General features: G+C 49.4%; 1 protein-coding gene across 1 annotated transcript; it reads right to left on the bottom strand.

The window, feature by feature from the left end:
• Nucleotides 1-107: 107 nt before the first annotated feature.
• On the bottom strand, nucleotides 108-24,792 carry LOC126953712 (uncharacterized). The gene is made up of 4 exons (XM_050789312.1): nucleotides 24,319-24,792; nucleotides 4,032-4,177; nucleotides 934-1,021; nucleotides 108-658 (listed from the first exon to the last, which is right to left on the bottom strand). The coding sequence occupies exons 1-4, from the start codon at nucleotides 24,439-24,441 to the stop codon at nucleotides 653-655; spliced, it is 363 nt and encodes a 120-aa protein (XP_050645269.1). The 5' UTR covers nucleotides 24,442-24,792; the 3' UTR covers nucleotides 108-652.
• Between the last annotated feature and the right edge of the window lie 213 nt (nucleotides 24,793-25,005).

The raw sequence follows: 25,005 nt of genomic DNA on the forward strand, positions 1-25,005 counted from the left end.
CTGGACATGAGGCCCCGCCTTCTGCAAACGGTTCACTCTTTCCCTTTGCTCTGGCTCATGGCTAAATCAGATTTATCAAGCTACAGCCCGATGTAATGGACCCATGAGGTGGCACTAGGGTAGCCAGGGCACAGCTGATTGGCCGCCAACTAAGATGTCAGGTAGAATCTATCCAAGATGTCTGTTTTCAGCCACGCTGGTTGCAAGATGTGCTGCTGATTCCCAGCGGTAGGGAATGAATCCGGAGAGTAGCTTCATCAAGCCGGTGGGAAATGTCTAGCTCCCCTCGATTCACTTAACCTGGCAGGGCTTCTTTCTGTGGCTGATCTCCGGCACCCTGGGCAGCCCTAGCATTGAGGGGTGTCAAGAAAGGAAGACTCAGCCCCCAGGGAAGAGTAGAGCTTCATTCGAGGTGAAGGTGAGGGGCTGGGTCTCCCTGAGTCTCTCTAAGCCTCACAGTGCCCCCCAGGAGGAAAGAGCTGAGTCCTCATAATTGGCAGCTAAGATTCTGTGCGTATGTTTGTTCCAACCACTTACTGTGTGCTGAGGCTTTGCACAAGTATCTCTTTTAATCCTAAAACCATCCCGATGGGTTCATGCTATTACTATTATACTGACGAGAGTCGGTGAGTGAAGGAACTCTCCCAAGTGTTCACTGCTAATAGAGCCAGAACTTGAACTCTGGCTGCATTAACCCCAGTCTGCCAGGCCCTGTCCCCTCCAGCTGCCTCTCAGATGGGGACTTACATCCCAGAAGGGCTCTTCAGCAGAGCGCAGATGGATCAGTTCATCTCGGTGTTTGACTAATTGCCCTTGAGGAGTCTTACGCAGTCCCACCCCTCTCCCCGCAACATCTCTCTGGACCACGAGGGATCTCCGCTGAATTCCAGAGGCTATCATCTGGGTCTCCTCTGAGACATTCCACATTCTCACTTTTGCATTATGGTAATTTGTGGGAAGTCTGTAGGGACTGTGACTGCTCCTGGACCACATTTCCCAGTGTCCAGCACACTCTTGTTGTCTCTTAAGCAAACATACACAAATTCAAAGAGCAACAGCTGCCCATGCAAGACGCTACCCTGCTGTGTCGGCCAATATGGCAGCCACGGGCCACATGTAGTTACTCAAATTACGAATTAAAATTAAATTAGAATTTAAAACTCTGTTCCTCAGTCACACTAGCCACATTTCAGGTGCTCTGTAGCTACAGGTGGCTAGTGGGTGGCTGCTGTACCAGACAGCACAGATACACAACATCCTCATTGTCACAGAAAGTTCCACAGAACCGTGCTGTCTCATAGCATCCAGAGGGGATTGAGTTTACTATACAAGCCCTGCCCTCAAGAAACTTCCAATCTGGCTAAGGAGGAAAAAAAAAAAATTAAGGCTCCAGGAAAACATAGATAGATACACAAAATACTGAAGGGTTGGTAGAATTTCTGTATGAGCCAGTGATATAGTTCCAATATTTGTCCCCACCCAAATCTCATGTAGAATTGTAATCCCCAATGTTGGAGGTGAGGTCTGGTGGGAAGCGATTGGATCATGGAGGCCGATTTCTAACGAGTGGTTTAGCACTATCCTCTTGGTGCTAGCCTCGTGACAGTGAGTGAGTTCTCGCGAGATCTGGTTGTTATAAACGGTGGCACCTTCTCCCTACTTTCTCTCTCTTGCTCCTGCTTTTACCATGTGATGTGCCTGTTTTCCTTTTGCCTTCCACTGTGATTGGAAGCTCCTTGAGGCCTCCCTAGAAGGGGATGCCAGCACTATGCTTCCTGTACAGCCAGCAGAACCACGAGCCAATTAGACTTCTTTTCTTGTAAATTACCCAGTGTCAGGGATTTCTTTATAGCAATGCAAGAATGGCCTAACACAGCCAGTGGCCAGTGACTGAAACCCCACTCAGAGAATGGTTTGAAAATACAATAAATGGGAATGAAGCCGCATATGTAAAGAACAGTCAAGGTCAACAGCTGGCTTTGGACACAGCTGGTGCCAGGGTGTCCGATGATGCTTTCAAGACGCTCAGTCTTCTTCACCTCTTGGGTTTGCTCTCCTCTACACCAGTTAATTCTTGGACAGATTGTCCCCATTTGTTGGCAAAATGGCCACAAGATAAACACTGTCTCAGCCGGCAACCCCTGCACAAGAGAGACCCTCTCGCCAGGTGGTTCTAGCAAAGTCTCAGGGTGGAATCCCACTGGCTTGGATAGGATTGCAAGCTGACCAAGGGTGGAGTTAGCCCGCTCAGGCCTCATGGGCTGAGGACACAATGCATGCACTGATTTTCCAGCTCTTAAGAGGTGATAGAACAGCAGCCCAAGAGTGCCCTGCGGCTCTTAGGACTTGCAAAGCCAGTGGATCCTCTAAAGTGGCCTGGTGGAGGCCTCCTCTTTACCAATACAGGCTTCCTCTCCCCTGCAGGTGGGGCTGGGCAGGCAGACTCCAGGGGAGAGGAGCCCCCTGATATTCAGACAGGGGAAAGAACTTAAGACCAAGCACCCAGCAGCTCACATAAGTGCCAGAAACAGAACTGAGAATTCAGGAACATCCAACCTTGAACTGAGGACTAATAAGCAACAATACTGATTGGACCATCACACTGTCCTTTACGCCACTATTTCTCAGTAAGCACTACTGACATCCTGGGCCATTTTTGTTTTGTTTTGTTTTGTTTTGTTTTAATTTTTGTAGAGACAGGATCTCGCTTTGTTGCCCAGGTTGGTCTCAAACTCCTGCGCTCAGGCAATCCTCCCACCTTGGCCTCCCAAAGTGCTGGGATTACAGGCATGAGTCACTGCATCAAACCCAGCTCATTCTTATAGGATGTTTAGCAGTATCCCTGGCCTCTACTCACTAGATGCCAGTAACAACATCTGTCTACCCAGTCAGGACAACTCAAAATGTCTCCAGACATTGCCAAATGTCCCCGGGGGAACAAAATCATCCCTGATTGAGAATCACAGCTGTGTGTGGTTTTGCCCATTTAATCTCCACAACAATCTCAGATAAGTGTTGTTTTCCTCATTAGACAGATGGGAAACTGAGGCACGGACTGTTCCATAGATTTTCCAGTGTCCCACCCTGCCGAGTGGCAGGTAGGACCTCAGCCTCAGCAGACTGGCTCTCTGCGGAGTCTGGGCTCAAATCCACTGGGCCATGACAGTCCTGGCCCTAAAGCTGGTTGGTCACACCCAGCTGTTTACAGTAAGATTTCCTGAAGCCAGATGTCCCCAGGGTGGAAAAGATCTCCTCATTACTAAGCACTGCATGGTTGGAAGCTGGATCCACCCCCTCTGCCTGGAAGAATATTGCTCTGTAAATTATAGGTTTAAAGGGTAAAGACAGCCCCATCGGCCCATGAGCTCCTGACTTAAAACAAGGTAATAATTTAGGGACTTAGAAAGGTCTGGTTCAGTGAGTACTTATAGTAGCTAATCTTGCACCACACCTGCATCATCATCAACTTTTTTTTATTTTTATTTTTTATTTTTATTTATTTATTTTTTTGAGACAGAGTCTTGTTCTGGCGCCCAGGCTAGAGTGCAGTGGCGCAATCTCAGCTCACTGCAACCTCCGCCTCCCAGGTTCAAGCAGTTCTCTTGTCTCGGCCTCCCAAGTAACTGTGACTACAAACATGCAACACCACACCGGCTAGTTTTTGTACTTTTAGTAGAGACGGGGGTTCACCATGTTGGTCAGACTGGTCTTGAACTCCTGACCTGAGGTGATCTACCTGCCTCAGCCTCTCAGAGTGCTGGGATTACAGGCCATCATTTAAAAAAAAAAAAAAAAATTAGACAATAGGAAACAACCAGGACATTTTGGAAACTTGCCCACATCCAAACTGGGCAAGTGATTTGGGCCCTGCCGCTAATACAGCACATTAGTGGCGGTGCCTGGCAGCAGCTGGGTGTGCCAGCCTTCCTCCCCTTCTAACCAAGGTTGGAGCTGGAAGACCTGGTGGGGCTGACTGTCACCCAGACTCTGCCACATACACCAGGCTGTGTGACGTGCGGCCAACTCCTTACCCTGTCTGAGCCTTGGTGGAGTTGGAGCAGATGTTCTCTGAGGTCTTTTCCTGGCTCTGAAGCTGTAGGTTGGGTGAGGAATGGAGGTCTGGGCCGGGTGGACAAACCAGGAGGGGCCCCTGTTCCTCCACGTCCCACCTCAAGTTCTAGAGAAGGAAGAAAAAGAATAGACACCCTCCCATCACCATGACGCCACATGGCCGTCGCCAGCCACCACCACTCCACACACTCACAGGGACCCGCCTGCCTGCGCCCCCGCCGCGGCCGGGGACCTCCCCGTGGGAGGCCGCCTCGCGCCTGGTGGTTTGGATTTCATGGGAAATTCCTGGGTGGGAATGAATCAGGATGGAGAGGAGAAATGCTGGGACCACTGCCTCCCAATTGGCTGGCCTCAGGGAACTGCTCCGCCCCGACTCCGTGAAGTCCTTGGAGGTGGGGGTGCCGCTGATCTCGGTACCCTTAGGATCCTGCTGCCCCCACTTCACCCCCAACTCCGCCTTCAGGGAGGTCGCAGGATCCTGGCTGGACCAATCCAGCGCTGCAGCCCTGCCCATGATGAAAGGCCCAGGAATAGAGTCCAAATCTGAGAGGCGAAAATTAGAATCCTTCCTGACAGGGCGCCGAATTGCAGGTGGAGGTGAGCTGCCGCTTTCCCTCGGATCTTAAGCTGTACGATGGGTCCTAGAGCTGCAGGCTGCCGCATCCCACCCTCAAGGAGATGCCTGAGAGAATGGGGCCCACCCAGAGGCGGATACCTAGATGGGGGAGGAGGGCAAGGATAACTGATCTACTGTCAGATCCAATCGTCTCCAAGGCCACGTCCACCCCTGCTTTCTGTGGTTTGGTTGTGACACGCTAACCACCACCACCCTGCCATTCCCATTTCTCTTAGTTTGCTAGGGCTGCCATAATCAAGTGTCACAGGCCACCGCGCTTGCACAACAGACACGGACTTGCCTATGGTCCTGCAGGCTGGAAATCCAACCTCAGGGTGCCAGCAGGGTTGGCTTCTTCTGAGGCCCCTCTCCTTGGCTTGCAAACGGCCATATTCTCCCTGTGGTCCATCTATGGTTGCCTCTCCACGTATGTGTGTGTCCAAATGGCCTCTTCTTATAGGTCAGTAGCCATGTTGGATTAGGGCCCACCCATCCGACCTCATTTGAATTTAATTACCTGTTTAAAGATCCGATCTCCAAATACGCCCTTAGGTACGCCACATCTGAATTTTGAGGGCATGCAATTCAGCCCGTAAAAGTCTCACACACTACTCCCATCACCAGCTAAAGACAACTAGAATTGGATTCCACATGCTTGACTGCAGAAGATTCCCAGGTAAGTGACCCACCGTCCACTTGACTGGAGAAGATCCCCAGGTAAGGGATCCACCATCCACTGGCCTTGACACTGAGGTGACTCCCAGGCTTTCTCCCAGCTTCTACGCCACACACATGCTCACACACCTCTCGCCTGCATTTTACGGACTGTATCTGCGTTACACAGAACAACTTGGAAGCATGAAAGAATCCTACATTCTTCTGTTTGTTTTTTTTAATTGACCCAGTCTTGCTTCTAGAGATAAGTAAGTAACCAAGTGCCCCCATTTTTCCAGGAAAAAGGCAAGGAGCTACTATTTTTTTTTATTCTTTTCTCTTCTTTTCTCCATTTCTCCCTGTTCTCCACTTCCTACTTAGCTCTTTAGAAATGCAATTATAGCCTTTTACCTCCTCTTCACCACACACTGCCTACAGGGCAAGTTCACCCAACCATGTGCTTAGAATCTCCAGAGCAAAACTCTCACCCACCAGGAGGTTGCCTCGATAGATAACAGTTGATTGACGACCCAAAGTATGCCCATGAAGATGCCAACTCGAGTCCCAGTAAATAAGGCACCAAGGGATCATGTGGACCACCCCCACTCCCCCACTCACTTCCACCCCTGTGTGGGCCCCTTTTAAAAGCACTCCTTTTCTGCTCCAAAGGCAAGGCGGAACCCTTAAGGCAGGAAGCCTGTACTTCTTTCCCTATGCTAGCTTTGGAATAAAAAGTCACTTTCTTTACACTCTTGTTAATTAGCCTCTGCAAGTGGCGAGCAACTGAATCTGCAGTTTGGTTACAATGCCGTCCCCTTGAGCCTGTGACAGTTGCGGAGTCAGAAGCCAGGCTGCTTTTGTGGGCAAGTTATGGCTCTGTGTCTCCTCACTGCTATGCCACCATCTGGATGCCCCAGGACCATCGCCCCTCTTTTGGTTTCCTCACAGGGTTTCCACATGGCTCTTTTCTGGCCAGGCTCCTCTCCAGGACCACTCCAGTTCTAGCTCAGGATAGAGATCAACCCAGAGCCGAGAGGATGGAGCCAACACCACCCTGACAGCACAGAGCCCTGGTACAGTTGCTGCAAGATGCTCTTCCAGGAGCCTCGCAGAGATAGATGGGCATGCAACTGGTGTCCGCAAACACCTGGAGCAAGTCTTATCAAAGTTGCTTCCATCGTTTCTTCATTCAACAAACACTTGCTGGGTGTGTGCCTTATGCCAGCACTATGTGAAATAGATCTACTGACAAAACAGTCTCTGGCCTGAAATAATGCACAAATACATATATATCATGTCAGCAGGTGCTGTGAAGAAAAGAAACACAAACAAAGCAAGAGTGAAAGAGTCCAGGAGACGCATGTTAGGTGCGCAGGTTCATTTGGTTTTGTGGTCATTTACCCCAACAAACTCCAGCATCGAGGTCATCAGAAGCTTCAGACTGGCTTGCTAAAAATGGAACTTTGCAGACACCCTCTTGGTGACGTAAGAGTGAGGGCCCTGGGGTGGAGTCCTCACTCGCGGGAAAGCCAGTCCATGGTACTGACGTCAGTCTCCAAACCCAAGCAGAAAGCTCCTCTGAGGCTGGGCTCCTCAAGACCACTCTGACTATTCCAACCACATCCACAACCAGCTCTACTATTATTGGCATAATAGCTGCCTAGTTTAAATCGGGCCCAGACCTGACATCATTGCCTATGTCTGTGTAACCACAGGCCTAAGACGCTGGCTCTTTTTTCTAACACATAGATGTGGGTGCAGACACGTGTGCCTCTATGTGCCAAGTATGCACATAAATATACAAGTAAATATTCCTGCAAATGCTCATCTGCATGTTCCCCAAATCAGGTCACATTCCATGAGGGACATAAGTGCCACAGTTGGGAACCACTGCTTTATGGCACCCAACAGATTTCTCATGCAGCATTGGTCTGCAGGCTCCTGCGGCTGTGAGCTCACTGTACTGAGTCTGCCTGTGCCTTTCTTAGTTCCAATTGCTCACAGGGACTTCCTATCACTCTACCTCCTGGTCCCTCTTCCATGCTGACTCTCTGTTATTTGTTTTGTTTTGGGGAGACAGAGTCTTGCTCTGTCACCCAGGCTGGAGTGCAGTGACACGATCTTGGCTCACTGCAACCTCCGCCTCCTGGGTTCAAGTGATTCTCATGCCTCAGCCTCCTGAATATCTGGGATTACAGGAGCCTGCCACCACGCCCGGCTAATTTTTGTATTTTTAGTAGAGACAGGGTTTTGCCATGTTGGCCAGGCTGGTCTCGAACTCCTGACCTCAGGAGATCTCGGTCTCCCAAAGTGTTGGAATTACAGGCGTGAGTCACCGCGCCTGGCCTGTTATGTTTTTTAAGCAGCATAAATGCCTCCCTCCCAAAACATCTCCTTCCCCCAACCCCGTTACAGACCCTCAAGCCTTACTCCATGCCCCTTGTCGTTCTTCCATGGTCTCCCCTTCCATCTCCGCCTTCTCTGGACAATCCTCTCATAAAGACATCACGGAAATAAGGACACAGTGCTCCCAAATAGACCCAAGCAGTGGAATTGCAATACAGGGCCCATTTCCCAAGGGCCAGGCCCTGTGCCCTTTACTTGCGATCTACTTGAGTTCTTGCTGTAATCCTGGCAGACAGGTACTCTTATCCCTACTTTACAGAGGCAGGAAAAAGTTAAGACACTGGCCCCAGGTCACATAACTAGTAATATCAAAAGTAGGATTTGAACCCAGATGTTTTTAACTACTATCCTCCCTTAACCTGGACTTTATGTTTCTAGTAATATGACCGACTATTGTATCAGCTTTTAAAATAATCTACATCCCACAGTTGCCTCATTTATCTTGCAGGCAGCTGAATTGGTGGTGTTCAAGTCAAGCTGCTTACAAGAGTCACTGCAGTACTCTTGTTAAAAATTCCAATTTCTAGGTCCTACTCCAAAGTCAATAATTTTGGGTTTCGACATAGGGCCTAGGGAATGTACTTGCTAAAGCTAAAATGTTTATTTCCAGGCCTCGGGATTTCTGATTCACTAGGTGTAGGGTGAGTCTGGAGCCTATGTAGTTTTTAACCTTCCTTTGGTGATTCTGTGGCACGACCAGGGGCTTGGGACCACGGCCCTGGGATGGATGGCTCCACTACAGGCAGCGCCTGGGCCATTATAGCTTGCAGTTCCAGAACTCGCCACTAGATGGCAGGACAATACGCCCTTCACCAGCCCAGCCCAGCTCAGCTCAAGAAGGACCAAAGCAGCTTAGGCCACCCAGAGATTCAGGCCCAGTAGACAAAGTTTCAGGTGGGCAGGGCCCCCCACCATTCCTGCCAACTCTCTGCAATCCCAAAGGGTGGTTTTTGGTGGGGAAATGGCTTTTGTTTTGTTTCCTCCACAGGACGCCAGAAACGTCAGTGGAGTTGGCAAAATTTGAAAGCTGGCCTCAGGACAAATAAAACCTGTTAACCCACCCAGATTCCCTTCCAGCCAGGAGGCCCGGATCCTGAGCCCAGCACGCTGTGAGGATGATAGACCACCCAGCAGGAGACAAGCTGAGGAATGGCCTGATGCCAGGCACGAGGTCTTCCTCTGTGTGTGCAGCTCCAACATGAAACGGCAGCTTTCTCCCGTCTTCTGAGGGGTGGCAGGCAGGTGGTCTCCTGGAGTAAAACCGCAGGACCGCAGGACCACGTGGGCAGCCCCAGGGAGTCAGACACACACGTGGGAATCTCGAAGCACGACCCTGAACATCACTTTGTCCAACCGCCTGCCTCCTCTTCATGTTCCCACAGGATTAATGAGCCTTCCTCCTGGCGCCTGGGCATGTGGGAAGCTCCTCCTCCTCTGGGTGCCGGGACCCCCCCAGGGACAATCAGGCAGCCAGGTGTAGCCTGTGGAAAAGGGGAGGCCCTTGGGTCACATGAAAACAGATTCAAGGGCCGGGCGCAGTGGCTCAAGCCTGTAATCCCAGCACTTTGGGAGGCCGAGACGGGCGGATCACAAGGTCAGGAGATCAAGACCATCCTGGCGAACACAGTGAAACCCCGTCTCTACTAAAAAAAATACAAAAAACTAGCCGGGCGAGGTGGCGGGCGCCTGTAGTCCCAGCTACTCGGGAGGCTGAGGCAGGAGAATGGCGTGAACCCGGGAGGCGGAGCTTGCAGTGAGCTGAGATCCGGCCACTGCACTCCAGCCTGGGTGACAGAGCGAGACTCCATCTCAACAACAACAAAAAAAAGAAAACAGATTCAAGGAAGGACTCTGTGGTCAGTAGAATGATGGATACCCAAAGAGGCCCATACCCTGGTCTCTAGAACCCGTGACTGTGATACCTTACATGGCAGAGGGAGCTAAGGTTGCCGGTGAGATGATTGTTATGCATCAGTTGACCTAAAAATAGGAAGAATATATGGATTAGATTATCTAGTGGGCCCAATGTAGCCACAGGGATCCTTAATACTGGGTGAAGGAGGAGAAGGAAGTGGGTCAGAGGTAAATGTGGCAACTGAAAAGGTCAGAATGCCACGTGAGAAAGACTCAGCTTCCATTCCTGGTTGTGAAGATGGAGGAAGGCGCCACAGGCCAAGGAGTGCTGGCAGCCTCTCAGTGCTGGAAAGGACAAGGAAACAGATTCTCCCTAGAGCCTCCTGAAAGGGACGCAGCCCTGCTGACACCTTGATTTTAGCCCAGTGAGTCCCATGTCATATTTCTGGTCACAGAACTGTGCAAGAATAAGCCACCAAATTTGTGGCAATCTCCTACAGCAGCCACAGGAAACTCACGCACTGGGCAAGGTGGCTCATCAAGGTGGGTAACATTTGATCCTTGTGGACGAGGCTGGGTGAGGTAGAGTAACGTGTGGGACTCACACTGCTGGTGTTAAAAGATAAACGGTGGCACGTAAAAAAGTTAAAGTTTATGGCCGGGCACGGTGGCTCACGCCTATAATCCCAGTACTTTGGGAGGCTGAGACGGGCAGATCACGAGGTTAGAAGATCAAGACCATCCTGGCTAACACAGTGAAACCTTGTATCTACTAAAAATACAAAAAATTAGCCAGGTGTGGTGGCGGGTGCCTGTAGTTCCAGCTACTCAGGAGGCTGAGGCAGGAGAATGGTGTGAACCCAGGAGATGGAGCTTGCAGTGAGCCAAGATCATACCACTGCACTCCAGCCTGGGTGACAGAGTGAGACTCCATCTCAAAAAAAAGAAAAAAAAAGTAAAGAGTTTATTCCTGATCCTTGTAAACAGAACAGCTCTATAATCACTGCTAAAAGAAGAAACCCTCAAAGCAGAGGTTGTCAAACGATGCTCCATGGAACCCCAAAGGGCAATGAGGAACCCCCAAGCAAGCTCTCTCTAGGGGAAAGAGAGCCATGGCTCAGCCCTGACCAGGAGGGACTTCTCAGCAGGCCAGGGAAGCTCGCCTATCATCAGCCCCTGCCCCTCCCTACCAGCCCAACCAAAAGAGATCAGGCCTCACCCAGGGTCCTGCCCTCAGGGCTGGTGCCACCACTTCTGCAGGTCACCTGCATGACCTGGGCCTAGATGATGACCCAATCTCAGTTGCTTTGTCTGGAAAAGGGGCACGGGAGCAGCTGTCTTCTTGTCTCCGTGGGCTGCTGGGGGATTGGATGAGACCCATGTAAAAAACCCTTTAAATACCACTCACCGGCCGGGCGCGGTGGCTCAAGCCTGTAATCCCAGCACTTTGGGAGGCCGAGACGGGCGGATCACGAGGTCAGGAGATCGAGACCATCCTGGCTAACACGGTGAAACCCCGTCTCTACTAAAAAAAATACAAAAAACTAGCCAGGCGAGGTGTCGGGCGCCTGTAGTCCCAGCTACTCAGGAGGCTGAGGCAGGAGAATGGCGTAAACCCAGGAGGCGGAGCTTGCAGTGAGCTGAGATCCGGCCACTGCACTCCAGCCTGGGCGACAGAGCGAGTCTCCATCTCAAAAAAAAAAAAAAAAAAAAAAAAAGAAAGAAAAACATTCTGGCTGGGGACTGTGGCTCACGCCTGTAATCCCAGAACTTTGGGAGGCCGAGGCGGGTGGATCACCTGAGGTCAGGAGTTCGAGACCAGCCTGGCCAATATGGTGGAATCTTGTCTCTACTAAAAATATAAAAATTAGCTGGGTGTGGTGGTACATGCCTGTAATCCCAGCTACTTGGGAGGCTGAGGCAGGAGAATTGCTTGAATCCAGGAGGCGAAGGTTGCAGTGAGCCAAGATTGTACCACTGTACTCCAGCCTAGGTGACAGAAAGACTCCATCTCAAAAAAAAAAAAAAAAAAAAAAAAAAAAAAAAAAAAAAAACGAAAGAAACAAAACAAACAAAAAAAACCCATTCTCCTTTCTGGTCAAATAAAGGCTCAGTAGGTCAATAGCGCCATCCAAATCAGTCCCAGGTGTAAGGGTCCAACAATATCACCCATAAGAGAACCCGAAAACATCAGAGTGTGTCTGTCTGTGCCTGGGGCTGCACTGACTCAGCCACTGTTCCCAGCCCCGCAGGCTGCACAGGGCCTGGAATACCAGCCTCCGAGCAAAGCCCCCTGGCGCACAGAGGGCTGGCCAGACAGATGGCTTATCAGGTGTTCCTGCCTACCAGGGGTGACAAAGGAATGCCTTCCTGCTGGACTATGCAGTACAAAGGGACAGCAGCTGTCAGGGGACCCACTGACTAACAAGCTCATCTGTTGCTATCAGGGCCCTCTGATGTGGGACGGCCCACGCGCCGGCTGGGCCAGGCTCTGCAGGTTGCTGAGCAGCAGAAAATCCAGGGCGGCCCTCAAGGCTCTGAATTCTAATTGGCTTTTCCAAGAAATGGCTTTGTCCAGGTTGCAGGCAGGACGCTGATTTACGAACTGACGGCTGCCAGCCTCTCCCCTGACCCTATAACTAGATTTGCCAGGGCTGTGACTCAGCCTCTGGTCTTGTCCTTCCATTTTGATCCCTGCCCTTCTCCGGGGAGCTGATCTATCTGCTCTGGCTGCCTGGACTCTCCTGCTGGGGTTGAGGGAGGGGTGTCAAGGGTCAGGACATTTCACAGTGTAACTGGAACCCTGTCCACCCCAGTCAGCTGGGGATGGGTGAGCCACCCTCAGAGGTGGGCTTTAGGAAAAGCTCAACCAGGAGCCTTTCATTGTCACCCAGGTAAGGATTCCCACTGGTCCCTGCCCTGTGGAGATGCGTGGGGACCTGGGAGTGTGGGAAGCAAGAAGCGGGGCTGTGAAATAAAGCCACACCTTTGTGGGAAGCGAGTGGTGAAGAGGGTGGGCTCCGGGTTCAAGTACCAGCTCTGCCCCTTCACTAGCTGTCAACTTCGGGCCAACACCTAATCTCCCTGAGCCCCATTTCCTCTTTGACGTGGAAATGGGAGAGAATGCATGTAACCGCTTAGTGCAGTGTCCGGCGTGGGAAGAAATATGAGGGGGATATATTTGAATTAACCAATGCATTTTTCATTCCCAATTTTGTCTATTGCCCCAACATCCTAAAATTCAGGCAGCTGTTAGCTTACTGCCTCCAGGAAGCGGGTGAAGAGCAGGAAAAGGGAATCAGAGTGTCCTGGTTTTTGATTTTCAACAGTCTAGAAGAGGAGGAGAAACAGAATGAACTGGTGTAGGTAGACGATGGAACAGATGTGGCATCGCGGGGAAGGGGAAACAGACTCCGGACCGGCAAGGCTTCAGCCTCTTGAGATCAAATAAAACTTTCCGTATCAGGAAGATGAGGTCTGAAAGCAAGCAAGGCAAACCAAGAACGAGGTCTCTGGGCCATGTCCCATGGTGACGCGTTCCTGTGTGGAGCCCAGGATGGGCATAGGAGGCAGCAAGACCCTAGACGGAAGGGCCATCCCTCAGCAGGTGGGTCTGAGATAGCACCACAAAGTTTCTCTGCACCCCAGCAAGGAGCAGGAGGAGAAAAATGATCCCCAGAGACCCCAAAATGGGACAGAAGTGAGGAAGAGTGAGGGCTGCCACCTCGAGCTTCCATGTTTCCAGGCAGGTTTTGTAAAAGAGTGAATCCAGCCAAGTGAAAGGGTCAGAAATGGTGGGGACTGTGATGAACCCACAAGGAGGCATGCCCAGGTTCAAGGGGCAACTGCTACACAGTGAGGTCCAGTCGATTGCTGCCCCAGGGAACGTGTGAAAAGAGGACTAGCCCAGATATCTACACTCGTATGTGAAAATGCCCCATTTCAAATATTGGCAAGTAGTGATTTAAAATACTCTATGGGCCAAACAAAACATCTGAGGACTGCGTTTGAATTGCAGGACACCAGGTAGTGGCTCGTCTTCCTGCCAGGTTTCCATCGGGCACAGCATGGTGTTGGGTTTGGGGTGAAGGACAGCTTGGCAGAGGCTTGCACAGACTGAAGGCCAGCAGCCAGCCTGGGAACAGGGACCAGGTGTCCCCCTCGGGGGGGACTTTGGCACTGCGTAAGGCCCTCGGAACTTAGATGCCACTCCAGCCAAAGGGGGAGGGGAACATTTCTACCACCTGGCAGAATGGAGGCTTATGAGATAAATTAGACTGAGTCATGGAAAACTAGTTCCATTTCCTGGCAGCTTGATTTGTGGTCTGAGTCTCGAACGTCCTCTGGTAATTTGGGGAATTTAACTTTTACGACATTGCGCATGCTTCTGATAATTTTTTGCCCATCTCCCTATGTAGGATTTATTATGTGAGTTAAAAGTCTTTATTTTAAAGTAATTACAGATGCAAAGGAAATTGAAAACGTTATATAGGGAGATTTTCTGTGCCCTTCACCCAGTGTCCCCCAGTGGTAACATCTTGTAGAGCTATAGTGCAATATCACAGCCAGGAAACTGACATTGGTGTAATCCACAGAGCTTATTCTATAACATTGGTTTCATGCTTCACATATATTCATGTGTGTGTGATGCTATGCAGTTTTATCATTTGTGCAGATCACATTCCTGTGTGTGTGTGATTCTATGCTTTTTTTTTTTTTTTTTTTTTGAGACGGAGTCTCACTCTGTCGCGTAGACTGGAGTGCAGTGGCCAGATCTCAGCTCACTGCAAGCTCCGCCTCCCGGGTTCACGCCATTCTCCTGCCTCAGCCTCCCGAGTAGCTGGGACTACAGGCGCCTGCCACCTCGCCCAGCTAGTTTTTTTGTACTTTTTAGTGGGTTTCGCCGTGTTAGCCAGGATGGTCTCGATCTCCTGATCTCGTGATCCGCCCGTCTTGGCCTCCCAAAGTGCTGGGATTACAGGCTTGAGCCACCGCGCCCGGCCGATTCTATGCAGTTTTATCATTTGTGTAGGTTTGTGTAACCAGCACCACAATCAAAGCACAGAACTGGGCCAGTTGTGGTGGTTCACACCTGCAATCCCAGCACTTTGGGAGACCAAGGCGGGAGGATCACTTGAGTTCAGGAGTTCGAGGCCAGCCTGGCCAACATGGCAAAACCCTGTCTCTACTGAAAATACAAAAATTAGCCAGGCATGGTGGCAGGCACCTGTAATCCCAGCTACTCGGGAGGCTGAGGCATGAGAATTGCTTGAATCTGGGAGGCAGAGGTTGCAGTGAGCCAAGATCACACCACTGCACTCCAGCCTGGGGGACAGAGAAAGATCCTGGTCCCCCCACTCAAAAAAACAAACAAACAAACAAACAAACAAAAAACCTAATAAGAGAATATGGAGAATATGGAGAACCCTGACACACTGTTGTTGAGAATGTAAGTTAGTATAGCCACTATGGAGAACAGTCTGTAGGTTCCTCGAAAAACTAAAATTAGAGCTACCACATGATCCAGCAATTCCACTCCTAGGTATATACACAAAAGAAAGGAAATCAGTAGATTAAAGAGATATCTGCACTCTCTTGTTTATTGAAGCACTATTCACAATAGCCAAGATTTAGAATCAACCTAAGTGTCCATCAACAGATAAATGGATAAAGAAAATGTGGTACATATACACGGTGGAATACTACTCAGTCATGAAAGAGGATGAGATCCTGGCCTTTGCCAAAAACATGGATGGAACTGGAAGTCATTATGTTAAGTGAAACATGTGAGGCACAGAAAGACAAACTTCACCTATTCTCACTCATTTGTGGGAGCTAAAAATTAAAACAATTGAACTCATAGAGACAGAGAGTAGAATGATGGTTACCAGAGACTGGGCTGGGTAATGGGGAGTGAAGGGGAAGTGGGGTGGGTAGTGGATACAAAAATATAGTTAGAATGATTACGATGAATGAATAAGATTTAGTATTTGATAGCACAACAGGGTGACTACAGTCAACAGTAATTTTTTTTTTTTTTGAGATGGAGTCTTGCTCAGTTGCCCAGGCTGGAGTGCAGTGGCGTGATCTTGGCTGACTACAAGCTCTGCTTCCCGGGTTCATGCCATTCTCCTGCCTCACCCTCCCAAGTAGCTGGGACTACAGGTGCCCGCCCCCACTCCTGGCTAACTTTTTCAGTCAACAATAATTTATAGTACATTTTAAAATAATAAAAGATTAGAATTAGAATGTTCATAACACAAAGAAATGATACATGCTTGAGGTGATGGAGACCGCATTTACCATGTGATTATTACACATTGTATGCATGTATCAACATATCTCACATACCCCATAAATATATACACCTATTATATAACCATAAAATTAAAAATAAGACATTTTTTAAAAATACAGAACTGTTCCATCAACATGAGCTTCCTCAGGTGACCACATTGTGGCCACCTTCATCCCCAACTCCTAGCAATGTTCTTCATCTATATAATTTGTTTATTTCAAGAATATTACATAAATGGAATCATACAGTACGTAACCTTTTGAGATTGGTATTTTTTTACTTAGCATAATTCCCTTCAAATCTATCCAGGTTGTTGCGTATATCAATGATTTGGGAGTTTTGTTTTGTTTTGGTTTTTGAGACAGAGTCTTGCTCTGTTGCCCAGGCTGGAGTGCAGTGGCACGATCTTGGCTTACTGCAAGCTCCGCCTCCCAGGCTCGAGTGATTCTCAAGCCTCAGCCTCTTAAGAAGCTGGGATTACAAGTGTGCACCACCACACCCAGTTATTATTATTATTATTTTGTATTTTTAGTAGAGATGGGGTTTTGCCATGTTGGCCAGGCTGGTCTCGAACTCCTGACCTCAAGTCATCCACCCTCCTCCACCTCCTAAAACATTGGCATTACAGGCATGAGCCACCCTGCCCGGCTGATTTGGGGTTTTGTTTGCTGTGTAGTATTCTGTGGTATAGATACACCACAGTTTAGCCATTTACCATTGAAAGACATTTGGTTTCTTCCTAGTTTTTGACTATTATGAATCTTCATGATTTATGAAATTAATTTAGAAAGTGTCAGCTAGCGGCTGTTGTTTTCTGAGTGTGAATGGGGTGCAGTATTTCCTGTGACCCCTCAGTCATGGAAGTTCTTACAGACTTCTTCATTTGAACTCTACAGAAGCCCTGGGGTGGGGGAGGCGGAGCAGAGAGGGTTATTCAGTCAACCCATCTGTATTGAGTACTTCTTACGTGCCCTGCGCTATTCTAGGAATTGGGGGTACTGCAGTGAACCAAACAAATGAAAATCCCTCTCCTCATTCATTATTCCCCAATACACGTATAGGGAAACTGAAGCTCAGAAAAACTACGATTTGCTCAAAATCACACAATAAGGAAGTGATGGAACTGGAGGTTGAACCCAGGTCTTCTGACCTCGAGGCCACCGATTTTCTGACCAAATTTTGTTGTCTATCCTGGACATCAATTCCAGAGCAAATGGCATATGCCGGAGATTCTGTGTTCAACGTTTTAAGCAACAGTTCTTTTTTTTTGGTTGGTTGATTTTTATTTTTTAGACAGGGTCTCACTCTGTCACCCAGGCTGGAGTGCAGTGGTGCCACCTAGCTCACTGCAGCCTCGACCTCCCAACTTCAAGTCATCCTCTCACCTCAGTTCCCCAAGTAGCTGGGACTACAAGCACCTGCTACCACACCCAGCTAATTTTTGTATTTTTAGTAGAGACCGGGTTTCACCATGCCCACGCTAGTCTTGAACCCCTGGCCTCAAGTGATCCACCCGCCTCAGCCTCCCAAAGTGCTGGGATTACAGGCGTGAGCCATTGCGCCCAGCTAAGCGGCCATTACTAACTGGGGCTGATTCCTCTGCCACCAGGGGAAACAGTTGGCAATGTCTGGAGACAGTTTGGTTGTCATAGCTGGGGAAAGGGGTGCTACTGGCATCTGGAGAGTAGAGCCAGGGAAGCTGTTTGGCATCCTGCAATGCACCAGACAGTCTCCCAGGACAAAGAATTGCCCAGCCTGAATGTCAATAGTGCCCAAACTGCAAAACTCTAATCTAAAGATCTCAAAGAGTCACAACAAAGACGACTGCTACCCAGACAACATTGCATAATACTGAACTTCCACCCAAGTACACACAATGACAGGTAGGGTAAGAGCAGGTACACTGTTGGTTGAGGGCTTATGGTTGTTGTGAAGTAGGTACAAAGAACCATCCACTCTGCTATGTCAATACTGGGAGGCTTCTCTGCAGAGGAGGGGATTGGGACAGTTTGGATGGTAGGAAGGAGAGACTGGTGGGCTGCTCACAAGAGGATGCAGAAAGGGCAGGAGGAATATTGTGACTTCCACTCTATGACTCTGCCTCATCTGTTTCTCCTAAAGAACCCTGGTAACCTCCTGCCTTTGTGTAGAAATGAGCAAGAAAGCAGAGCAGGACATGCAAAGCCCTTTGAAGAACAGCAGGGAAACCAGAAGGATCTTCAGTCACATCCTGAATGTGCAAGAAACACAACTTCCACTCTCGAAACTAGACTGAATTTCTATCTCAAGTCCCCATCCTGCTGGTGGAAGACACCTAGCCGTAATTAACCAGGGCCTCCCTACCTCTTGCCCTGGGTTGTATCTAAATTTGTTGTTGGGGCAGAGGAGGCTCAGAAAGTGCCAAGGCCTGGGCAGGGGGCAGCGTCTGGTGCCCCCTGACACCTGCTGTCTTGGCCTCACTTCTGTCTTCCTGGTGGCAGATGCAGCTGCCTAGGCCTCCTGGAAGTCTCCGTGCCTGGCTTCTTTCTCCTCCTCTCAGCTTCTTCCTCCCTCCTCTGGGGCACATGGGAGATGTTGGCAGAGCTTGGTAAACTTCTGCAAGGCTGCGTCACCCCTCTGCCAATTACTCCCTCCCCCACCGCATCTGTGCCTTGGTAGGGGAGGAGCAGGCGCTCTGCTGAGCTTGCCCGCAAGCCACACTTATGAAGCTAGTGTGGGGCTGCTGCTTGGCCACTACTCACCTCCCTAGCCCCACTTCATCGTGACTCATCCACTCTCCTTAGATCGTCTGCCCAGACCCCTGGCCCAGGGCCCTTGACCTCATCTCGGTCATGGGGAAATGACTCTTGCATCTTGCTCAGTCTTCCAGGTGTCTTGTTAATGACACAAATGTTTATTCCTAGAAGCCTCTGGGACTTCTACTTTTGAAACTCAAAGCCCAGGCTCCTGTAATGCCAAAGGATTGGTTCTTGAAACTCAAAAGCATCTCTGCTTTTCCGCTGGATGAGGCTTTCCCCTGAAGAAGAACCACTGTCTGGAAAGAACAAAAGGAAGGAAAAAAGACTTATATCAAGTGAAATATTATCCCACTACAGCAGCATGGTGGAGTACGTGGGCAACCAGGACTATGGCAGGTATGGAAGATACTGTCACTGCTGCTCCCTTTGGGCCCTTCTGTCCCCAGGTTTGTGACCCATTCTCCACACCTGGATCAAGGAGTCCCATCTGAAGGGTGTCACAAGCACCAGTGAGAGCCAGGGTAGAGAAGTTGCGAGAACACAGCCTCCAGGCAGCCTGGGTCCATGCCCAGACCCCAGCTTTGCCAGCTCAGTGTTCATTGTCAAGTTGCTTAACCTCTCTTAAGTGTTTCAGTTTTCCCATCTGTGAAAAGGGGAAACATAGTACCTTCCTCATGTGGTGATGAGCCTGATCAAATGCAGCAGGCCTTGGACAGTGTGTAGCAGAGTGCCTGGCCCTGGTCAGCACTGTATGACGGTTGGCTGCTATTATTGTTGTCATTGGCTTATCCAAGGTGTGAGTGGATTTCCTTGGAATCCCATCACACAGGGCCTTTGGGCAGTTAGTTAACTAGCAGAGGGCCAGGGCACCCATGCCTGGCCTCTGGCATTACTCCTCGGCTGCCTATCAAAGCTTCAAAGGGACTCTCTTAGTGTCCTTTTATTGCAAGAAACAGAAACTCATCAGGAAAGGAAATACCTGGGAGAAAGAGAACTGGAGGGCCAGCAGTAATCCAGGTTGCTTCTTTCTCCTCTCCCTCTGCAGTTGGCTTTCCTGCTTCAGTGTGTGCCAGTCCAACGTGGCAGGTTCCCTGGGCTCGAGGTTACCTGCTGCAGGGACCTGCTGGGGGCTTCTGACAGTCACTGGCATCCTTCCTGTTGTCAAAGCCTCCATTTGGTCCAGGTGTCTTCACCAACCCCCAGGTGACTCCAGGTGAGTCCTGAGAGTCTACGCCCATTTTGAGGGTCCTTGCCCATGACAGGCATATGACCCAGTTCCGGCAAAGGAGGTATCAAGGAAGTTTACTGGGAGCTTCTGGGAAAGATTTCGTCACTGATGAAAAGGAGACCCACGGGAAGATGAGAGAGCATGGAGCCTGAGGGATGATGAGTAAGGAGGCTGAGCTCATGAGAAGAGCCCACCCCCTTCGGAAGTCCGGCATGTCCTTGCAGAGAAGGCTGGACTGCATGAGGGGACAGCGGTGACCCACTGAATTGCTGACTTTACAATATAGAGAATGGATTAAAGGGGGAGGGTTTGGGAGCAGGACACCAGTTAAGAAGCAGCCAGATGAATTGCAATCATGCTGAGGCTTAAAGGGAAGTTTCTACAAGCTGCAGCACAAGAGGAGATGGGGTGATAGGGAGGTAGAATTGCTGGCCGGCTGTTCCCAGGGGTCTCAAGAACTTGTACCCCAGTGCTATGATGTCCTCAGAAGCTCCGTTCTCGGCTGTCTACACACGTCCAGTTACACTGGTAACTCAGGTAGAAACACATTTCCAGAATCAACGTTTTTCAGGAAATGGGACAAAACTGTTTTATTTAAACTAATGGTCCAACTATCCAATTTTGCTTTGCGCTGTGTGAGCATCATTTGTCTGCCACACAGACCTGATTCAACCTTCAGCGGGGCTGGGCCAGTATGTCACCAGTGAAACCTACATGCAAGACACATCCCTTCCCGGTGACTCATGTGCACCGTTTCAGGAAAGGCCAGGTTGAAAGTGCACATATGTGATTTACTGCTGACTTTCACAAGAGTCATACAGCAGAGACGTTGCTCAGCTCCTCACAGGTTTAGAAACGAGCCCACATTAAGAGTAAGTCGGGGCCGGGCACAGTGGCTCACGCCTGTGATCCTAGCACTGTGGGAGGCCGAAGCAGGCACATCACTAAAGTCCGGGATTTTGAGACCAGCCTGGGTAACATAGCAAGACCCCCATATCTACAAAAAAAATTTAAAAATTAGCCGGGTGTGGTGGCGCATGCTTTTAGTCCCAGCTGCTCAGGAGTCTGAGATGGAAGAATCACTTGAGTCCAGGAAGTGGAGGCTGCAGTAAGCCGAGATTATGCCATTGCACCCCAGCCTGGGTGACAGAGAAAGATCCTGTCTCAGAAAACAAGTCAGTAGGAAGAGAGAGTGACCTGCTCAGGACCAAGCAAGGGAAAAGAGTAACAGATGGCAGAGAACAGAGCAAGCAAGGGAGGACATAGGGACAGATAATAGGAGGATATGCTCCTGGTGGACAATACGGGTGGTTCCCAGCCAACTTTATTATTAACACATCCTCACTGAAAAATAAAATTACCTCCCCAACACACACACACACCCCCCTCAGTTTCTAAGGGTAACCTGTTTAGTTTGATTCCTCCCATAGTCTTTCTGTACTTAATCAAATATATATATATACACACACATACACACACATATATATATGTGTATATATACACACATTTTAAAAGATGTAGACATATATATGTGTGTGTGTGTGTGTGTATATATGTCTACATCTTTTTAAAAAGTCATTTGTGAGCTGGGCATGGTGGCTCATGCCTGTAATCCCAGCACTTTAGGAGGCTGAGGTGGGTGGATCACTTGAGGTCAGGAGTTCAAGACCAGCCTGACCAATATGGTGAAACCCCGTCTGTAGTAAAAATACAAAAAATTAGCAGGGCATGGTGGTGTACGCCTGTAATCCCAGCTACAGGGAGGCTGAGGCAGGAAAATCACTGGAACCCAGGAGTCGGGGGTTACAGTGAACTGAAATAGCCCCACTGCACTCCAGCCTAGGTGACAGAGTGAGACTCCATCTCAATAAATAAATAAATAAGTAAATAAATAGCTATTTGTATAGTATCATCACATTTAGTGTCCTTCTCAGTGAATGATACATCTTGGACATTCTTTCACATCAGATAGCTCTACCTCATTCTTTCTGGTGATTTCATAGTGTGCCAGCACGAGTCTATGCCACAATTTACTTAGCATAGCTCCTAGTGCTGGGCATTGAGGTTGGTGACCATTTTTCACCATTACAATTAATCAGCAATGAAAACCCTTGGACGTATATTCCTGAGCACATGTGTGAGTTGTTCTGCATGATGATCTATTTCTATAAACTGATTTTCCAGCCTCACTTTCATTGATGTGCCTGGAAAGTCAGTAGCATGACAGACTTGGGTCTTGGTCACTGACCAGGGACAGTCGAATATTTTTAAACACTGTCATTATTTACCCATTCAGCCAGAAAGAATAAAAATGTAATGCCACGGGAATTCTCAGAACAGCATCCTCTCCTCTTTGAATTCAGGCTTTCAGAACTAGACAGGCTAATGCTCCCAACAACTCATGTTCAGGCCACACTGGGCACTTTGTCACATACTAGTTCACCTGATCCCCGAGTTAGCCCTGGAAAATGGGTATTATTAGCATAGAGATGCTAATAATTTTTTTGATACATGAGGAAACTGAGGCTCAGAGAGGACAAGACATCTGCCCAAGGTCACACAGCTCACAATGGCAGAGGATTCAGAAACCAAAGACGAAGGTGATGGAATCCCGCCTTCTTTCTAAATCCATGACGTAGGCTATATCATGGTGTCTCTTCAGAGGTTTACCGTGAACAGTTAGCTAAAAAAGCAGGTGCAGTGAACATCTGCCTAGGTGACTGAGTTTGCAGGATGTATTAGTTTCCTCCTGCTGCTGTGACAAATTGTCCCAAACTTCATGGCTTAGAACAACACAATTAACTATCTTCTTACAGTTCTGGAGGTCAGATGTCCAAAACGGACCTGCAAATGCCTTCCCACCTCCAAATCATAAGGCAGACCCAAACCTGCCTTTTTGTGGATGCCAAGAGCTCCTTCTGGATGCTCTGGCTGAGACTACATTCCTTTCCTTTTCTAGCTCCTAGAGGCTGCCCACATTCCTTGGCTACTGATCCTTGTCCAGCAACTGTAGCATTCTGATCTCTACTTCCATCATCAGGTCTCTCTCTCTAACTGTGACCCTCCTGCCTCCCTCTTGTAGGAACCCTTGTGACAACACTGGACCCACCAGGAAGATAAAAGATAATCTCCCTGTCCCAACATCCTTAACGGGATCCCATCTGCAAAGTCCCTTTTGCCACATAACCAGTTCTGGGGATCAGGTTGTGAACATCTTTGGGAAGCTATTATTCTGCCTGTCACCCAAGGGGGTTCCTAGCAGAGTGATTTAGAGCGAGGGCCCTGCAAAGACCCCAGATTCAAATACTTTATCACTTGCTAGCAGATCCAGTACCTAACTTCTCTGAGTCTTAACAGCCTCACCTGAAAAACTGGAATAATAGAATCTTCCTTCTAGGGCCGTTTTGAGTATCAAGTAACACAATGTATGACATGCACGTGAAACACAGTGTTCAATAAAAGGTAGGGAAGGGTCAGAGAAACTAACATGTAGAGGGAGAGGGCTGTGGAGGGGAGGAGGATAAGGAGAAACATGCTTTCTTTGGTAGCTTCTTCAGTTTTGCCTGGGCCTCAGCTTTGGCTGAGAATTTCGTCAGCCACTCCCCAGATCAGCCAGGGTGAGCCTGCTTAAATGGAACACTTTGAAGATGATATCCTGTGATACACAAGACCTGCCCAGTTGGGTCTGCAGCAGAGTGGGGCGGGTCTGGGATGATCCTGGCATGGAAAAGTACAGCAGCTCTTTGCCTTCAGATTAGGAGCTAGGACTGCAGTTCTGACATTATCACCCTCCTGCCCCCACCCCAGGCCTCTCCAAAGTCCGTCTTGCAGAGTCAAATGAAAACCAGATTCCTGGTCTTATCTGAGAGCTACGTGACTGTTTCCTGTCACTCCTTTGGAGCCTGGGAAGGTCCCCACATGCATTGTCTAAACTTTAGGATGAATACACACAGCTCTTAAATGGGAGCGTATTATTATAAGTACATGCCTACACAAAGGGTTCTCCCCATTCACTAAAATCATGGGTTATTATTTGGGGCTTTCATTCATCCAACAAATATTCATTCAGCATTTGCAGGTGGCCAGGCAAGGTGAAACTTCTCCCAGGGTGGAGAGTATGTGCAGACAGTATGAATTATGCTATGGGAGGGAGAGCAGAAGCTCTGGAGTGGACCAACCTAGGTCTAGATCCTGACACTTCCCAGCCGTGTTTTCATTGGGCAAAATGACCTCACCTCCTTCAGCCTCAGCTTTCTCTTCCATAAAGTGGGCATGACCAATAACCGCCTCCCAGGTTGTGAGGATTAAATGAGATGGTTCAGGGGATGTCGGTGGTAACCCCGTGCGTGGTTCATAGTAAGTAGGTGAGGAATAGCAGTTGCTGTTATAGACATGGAGACTGTTTCCCCAAATGTCTTCCCACCCCCAAATCATAAGGCAGATCCAAACTTGCCTTTTTGTGGACGCCAAGGTTCTGTTGAGCTGTTAGGGTGCAATTTAAGGAGCCAGAATAGCGGGGTGGGGGGAGAAATGCCCACATGTTTCCACTCTGCAGGTATACACACGTGGACACCATATGTACCCATGAATTCCGCCTTTGGAAGTGAACTTGATTGCAGCCTATTTTCGTCTGGAGGCGGTGGATCCCCGGTAGGAGGCGCCTTCGGTCCTCGGCTCGATCCTGTGACGCCCGCCAGCTGCCTATCTGCTTCTCAGTGTTTGAACTCCAAAGGGCTGGACGCTCACCCAAGAAGGGGACCCCGGCCTGACCTCTCTCGGAATTCAAAAAAATCTAAGGTTGAGCGAGGGAATGGGAGCTGGCTCTTCCCTCTGTGTTTAGAATCCACGTTTTTTGGCGGTCTGGCTGAAACCAGCCCACCCTAGTTCGGGCGCCAGAGCAATGCGGTTCCGAGGGCAAATCTCCAAGGGGCGGAGGCAGAACCGCGGGTAAGAGGCGTCCGCGCAGACTTCGGGTTTGCCCTCCCCGGAGCCAGGACTCGGCGGCAGCTCTGGGCCTCCATGGATCCGAACAGAGACTGGCTGCCCGTCTGCCACTCGCGGGCTGGGAGAACGCCAGCCGGTGCCTTGCCGGGAAAGTTCTCGGCAAAGCTGGGGATGAGCCCTCAGCAGGGGAAGCTCC

This window comes from Macaca thibetana, chromosome 1, assembly GCF_024542745.1.
Source record: "Macaca thibetana thibetana isolate TM-01 chromosome 1, ASM2454274v1, whole genome shotgun sequence".
Classification (NCBI taxonomy): domain Eukaryota; kingdom Metazoa; phylum Chordata; class Mammalia; order Primates; family Cercopithecidae; genus Macaca; species Macaca thibetana.

What these genes read in the sequence shown, in the direction of transcription:
- LOC126953712 (XM_050789312.1), bottom strand. Translation starts at nt 24,441, where the DNA reads ATGGTGTCCACGTGTGTATACCTGCAGAGTGGAAACATGTGGGCATTT. An exon ending in ACCTTGGCGTCCACAAAAAG is followed by an intron (nt 4,178 to 24,318) that starts GCAAGTTTGGAT and finishes TTCCTTCTCTAG; the next exon opens with AACTTGAGGTGGGACGTGGA. An exon ending in TCCACCAAGGCTCAGACAGG is followed by an intron (nt 1,022 to 4,031) that starts GTAAGGAGTTGG and finishes TTTGCTTAAGAG; the next exon opens with ACAACAAGAGTGTGCTGGAC.